We start from the raw sequence: 5,209 nt of genomic DNA on the forward strand, positions 1-5,209 counted from the left end.
TAGCATGATGACAGCATGATTGCTATATCACTGACGTTATATTTTTCCCAAGGGATCGATCCCAATTTGTCCGCAAGCTGGAAATGGATGGGTCACATGTTTTCTATTTCCGTCCTAACTGTTCAGGAATTTTGGTGTGGATTAGGCGTTTTTTGTGTGGAATTCGGTGAATTGTGTGTTGTGCTCGGCGAAGTTTGTGTGGAATTCGGGATTTATATTGTGTTATTGGGTCGTGTGTGTTTTTCGTTAAAATTTGTGTTTTTTTCGGTCGTTTCTGTGTGTATTTCGTTATTTAGTGTGTGACAAAAAAAGGTCCTCGAAGCGCGGTGGGAGCGAACAAGTTAATGATATCCTCCATCTTTATGCATACTAATAGTGACGTAGAATCATGTGCACCATCACATGTAGACACTTGTAGGAACTACGCAAAGCAGCTTTCCGGAGTTTTCCTCAATTCTATAAAGCTTCATAGGTTATTTTAAGGATAAAGAAAAATACTCGTCTAATCTCCCTAATGGCCCCGGCAAACGTTCGCGTGAAATTTGCACACTAACTTGCAGAGTGCAAATACGCGACCATGGGGCTGTGACTGCCTCTGGCCGCTCCCCCGACGGTGCCGCCTTCACTTCGTTTGGCGTGGAGCCAGCGTCTGATACCGGAGCTTAGTAGGCCACGCCTAGCTGTGCATCCGGCCGGATTTGTACCAGTGGCTGGTCAACGATATCTTAGAAGTACCAGATAAATACTACTCGTATAAAGACACTCCTGTGCAGCTGGCGCATTGGTGCCAGGCGTGCTCTTTAGATCCACTCCTTGCCTTCACAGCCACGCTTTTCCGAATGTTCAACAGATAGAACAACTGAACTAACACAAATGAATTTCAATCAATTCAATGATTCGTATGCCTCTACCGTTCCTACAGTACTAGCCCCAACGCTACAACGGCGAATAACCCATTGGACCACTTCACCATGACCTAGTCAAGATCATCCACGAAGTCCACGAATTTGGCTCCCTCTAGTCTGCGGATAGAGAAAAATGTTTCTCCGTTATCGACGATATAAAATCCGTTGCTTTTACTCCGGAGTACTTTGCTTTCTATTTTTACGAAGTCATCTCCGAACTCTTCCTATTTAGGGCGTGTTCAATGAATATCCGTGCATTTTCGGATATTTGGCCTTCGTATATATCTTGGTGCAAAATGTCTGGAAATGCGAAATCATAATCATTGAGCACGTGACGACATCTCAAACAGAATTACTTCCACAACAAATATACTTTATAATATAATACAGCAATGATATATAATTTGTGCACGGGTCTACTTGATTGGTCATAGCGCACACTCAATTCGCCGTATGACACTCACGCAAAAGCTCCCAAGTCCGCTAAGTGGACAGACGACAGACGACTTGAATGCCGAGTTTGTGGTGCTGTATGTGAAGCCGGCTGCTAAGAGCTAATACATAGCAAGTGGTGGCAAGCAGCTCAAGAGCAAGGGGTGGTCCGACATTCTTGCCCGTCTGCACGGTTGTGGGAACCTTACCACCACCAGTCAACTTGCTGGTGCGCGATTTTACTGAATTTTCGGTTTTTAGACCCCCCTTTTCTTAATTACAGCCGGTTCGTCGGGGGGGCGGTCGGGTTTGAAGGGGAGATAGATCAGCGGTGATGGGGGTTGGACTGGCATCATGGAATCACGCTGGAATAGACTCAAGGAAGATTACGTGAATTACAAGTGGCTTATGCTGAAGTTCTCCGGCGAGGGCTTGGTCGGTGTCAGTGACGATGCATGGGCTGAACTCGACAAGCACTCACGCAGCATGCCGTTGTCTCGCTTCCGAGACCGTCCCTTTCAACATTACGACACCATTACAGAGATGATTGGCGACCGGTGACTTCATTCACGGCATGCCCTCGGCGCAGAGCGACGTCTACGTTAGGGCCAATTCACAGTAACTTTTTTCATCGTTTCTGACACCCAAAAGCCAATCAGAACACAATGCGTCGTTTCCAATTCCAAAAGACCTCTTGGAGGTCTTTTGGGATATTTACGTTGTCATTAGTGCTCTGGAGCCGTCAAAACACGACGAAATCACAGTCACAGTAAATCAGTTGCATCAAAATGATTAGTCTGAACTAAACATGCGCAATAACCAATGATTCACCTCATCCAGTTCATGTTTCGCCATGCCAATGCATATGCAGTTTGCGCCATCCTCCTCCTCGGCCTCCACCAAGCGACCATCACCGCCCTTCTCTCCCCAAACCGCAACATACCTCACCGCATGCCCCACCTACACCACACAGAGCACACATCCCACATCCTACCGCACGCACTACACGCACGCACCACATTCACCGCATTATTAACATTGTTCCTATATTATATGTTGTACAACACGACAGCATTGTTATCGGAATACTGTATCTGTACGATGTCATGTCGACATCGAAAGTTGCTTGCCATGCATCTAGCTTCGTACAAGTCGCTGCGCTGCTCCATGAGTATCCAGACGAGTCGACGTGGAAGTTGCGGAAGTGGTTTGGAGGTAGCCAGACTGCCTGGAGGGAAGTGCGGAACTTGTTCTCGCCTTGCAACTCAGCCCTGCTTGGTCATGATGGCAGCCAAATGTGTGAAGTCCTTTCAGGACACTCCAGCCAATCATACAAATTCATTCTTGGGAGCCAGTTGAATTCTATTAACTGGTAATTATCTCCAAAGGGAAGTCCTAGGTGTAATAACACGATGCAATTATAAAATATCAATATTGACCAATCAGTTGCAAGTTGACGAGAACTGGCAAGTACGATGGTGTCGAAATAAAGTGTCAAAGTAAGGCGCTCACACAGACGATCGGTGATTTGCCGAAATTTAACCTTGCATTCAGTATTGGAATTTACAGCATCGTTGAAACAAAAATATTTATTTATAGAGCCACATTATTTGTATGCAGTAATTATATTTTACAGGTCATACTGGATTTGAAAACAGGCGTAACCCTCTTTAAAATAGTACTACATCCACCATAAAGTATCGAAGGTGTCCAATCATATCAATTCTTGATTTCTATTGGGTAGTGCAGGGTGAATTACTGGTATGTCCTTATTTAAAAATACCAAAGTCAATAGACCTCATGTTCATTGTTGGAACGTGTTCAGTGCCGATTTATGCAATAAATGATGGAAAACCATATATGTAAAAAAACTTGAGCGGATCTTCCCATAGATCGGAGAGTTCATATATTACTGTACTTTGTCTGTTACTCGGTAACAGACAAAATTGATCAGTGAATGGATCATTGGGTCAATCTTATGCACCATATGATTTTTTTAATTGGGTGGGTTAGTGCATCTCCAACGGTATTTTTATTTCTGTTTCAATTCAAAGTTACGGATATAGGATAGAAACTCTTGCACTATCCGGAGGGTTTGTTGCTATTTCATGCGAAAATAGAAATTCTGCGGGACTTAATTTCTAAAAATTCCGGATAGTGCCAAAATAGCAACCGTAAAAACGAAGTTTGACTTTAACCTATGCTTTAGCAATAGGTTAGAATTTACCGTTAAAAGAACCAGAAAACGGCTTGGCACGTGGCTCAACGGTTAGAGCGACGGCATCAAACGCGGGATTGAACCCTGGACCCCTTCCTCTATGGCAGTGCTTAGTCCTTTTCCCAAATGCAGATTTTTTTAGCATGAATTTATCTAAAAATACCAAACTATGCAGTTCGTACGTACTACGTGGGAACACGTATATAGTGGTATCTCACCTAGAAGAGCGATTGTCGCCTGTTGATTGGGGGCGGCATGCCTTCAAGTCTTATTGCGCGTCGAGTTCGATACTGTGCTTGATTGCGAGTCCGGCGCCGCGACATTTCCACCGACATACTACTGTAGCGTGCTAGTATACCCTGGTAGTAAATACCGTCATCCCCGCGAAGTGGCATCCACGCCACGTGAGCATTCGTCAGTGCACAGCACAGTCTTGAGATGCTCTCGAATTTTGACTTGTTCTGGTCGAGAACTACTTCGGTCACATGTGCTCTGCGTGGAATATCATGTCAACGATCTACAAGTGGAACGCTTTGGTTGGATCGAGCGGAACTCATGCTGATACCTTGATAACCCATGTCGACAAGATCACCCTCCGTATTTGGCCAGCGATCTACACCCTCGTCGTTTTCGGGCATGTCGAGCTCGCTGCCCGACTTCTTGAGTGTGACTTAATGGACATCCCTATGCCGCATGAACATCGTGATGTCCAAGACTGACCCAGGGCAATGATCAAACACTGCGACACCGGGGTATGCGACAGAGCATTCGAGCTTGAGTCCATAGAGCTTGTGCTTACCAGAGAAGTAGTGCTTCGCTTAATCAAAGCGGCCGGTCGGACGGTACGAGGGCTAAAACTTGACGTCTGTAGCGTACAGAGCTGCCGGGTAATGGCTAAAGACGGTACCCTTGAGAACTTGTTGGGTCATCGACAGAGGATTGACGTAGTGATCGTACAACACCGCCTCGACCAGGCGAATGACACGGTGGATCATCTTTTCAAACGTTGGAGTCTTCATCTCAAAGTCCAAGGCGTGCTTGGCCCACGCGTTATACTGCTTGATAACGACAAGGGTTTATGAAGCCTTGGGGATGTCGTTGATTTGCCACGACCAAGCATCCACGTCGTCACCATAGCCGATTCAACAACCGCCGAAATTGAGTCGAACTCAGAAACGTGAGGTTCATCATAGTTGTAAGAGATACGTTGCCCCCTCGAAGGTAGAAGCGGTCCATGACGGGTGTTGGCGATTCGTTAATGTCATCGACTTGCTGCGTGCACTCGCGATAAACTTGATTCATCTCTTCGATATTGATGTTTTCGTCCTCGATGTCCTGTTGGAGTCGTTTAACAACAGCCAAGGGGTCCTTGTTGTTGATGGGAATAAATGAATTGTGATTAAGACCGATGTGCATTGGTGCCGTGTTATGCAGAATCGTGACAAGGCATGCAGTTATGTAGAAGTGTGGCATATTCAGTGTAACTTCGAATTCACAGAGTTATATTGTATTAGTCAACTCTTATTCTTCCGCGACACAGTCACAGAACATTTGTCCAATCTCTACCTCATTTTCTCGATAAATTCGTATTTATTCAGTCCTGGATCATCTTCATAGTTAAATCATACTAACGTGATCGACCATTGATCGGCCA

At 45.3% G+C, this 5,209-nt stretch overlaps 2 protein-coding genes across 2 annotated transcripts; one reads left to right on the plus strand and one right to left on the minus strand.

The window, feature by feature from the left end:
* Positions 1–1,358: 1,358 nt before the first annotated feature.
* On the plus strand, positions 1,359–1,898 carry H257_15436 (hypothetical protein; the record flags this gene model as incomplete). The annotated part of the gene is made up of 2 exons (XM_009843549.1): positions 1,359–1,435; positions 1,712–1,898. The coding sequence occupies 2 exons, from the start codon at positions 1,359–1,361 to the stop codon at positions 1,896–1,898; spliced, it is 264 nt and encodes an 87-aa protein (XP_009841851.1).
* A 2,508-nt stretch (positions 1,899–4,406) lies between these two features.
* H257_15437 (hypothetical protein) lies at positions 4,407–4,791 on the minus strand (the record flags this gene model as incomplete). The annotated part of the gene is made up of 2 exons (XM_009843550.1): positions 4,407–4,613; positions 4,762–4,791. 2 exons carry the CDS (start codon positions 4,789–4,791, stop codon positions 4,407–4,409), a joined length of 237 nt encoding a protein of 78 aa, XP_009841852.1.
* Positions 4,792–5,209: the final 418 nt, after the last annotated feature.

The sequence above is a fragment of the Aphanomyces astaci genome (genome assembly GCF_000520075.1).
Source record: "Aphanomyces astaci strain APO3 unplaced genomic scaffold supercont1.70, whole genome shotgun sequence".
Taxonomy (NCBI): Eukaryota; Oomycota; class Saprolegniomycetes; order Saprolegniales; family Verrucalvaceae; genus Aphanomyces; species Aphanomyces astaci.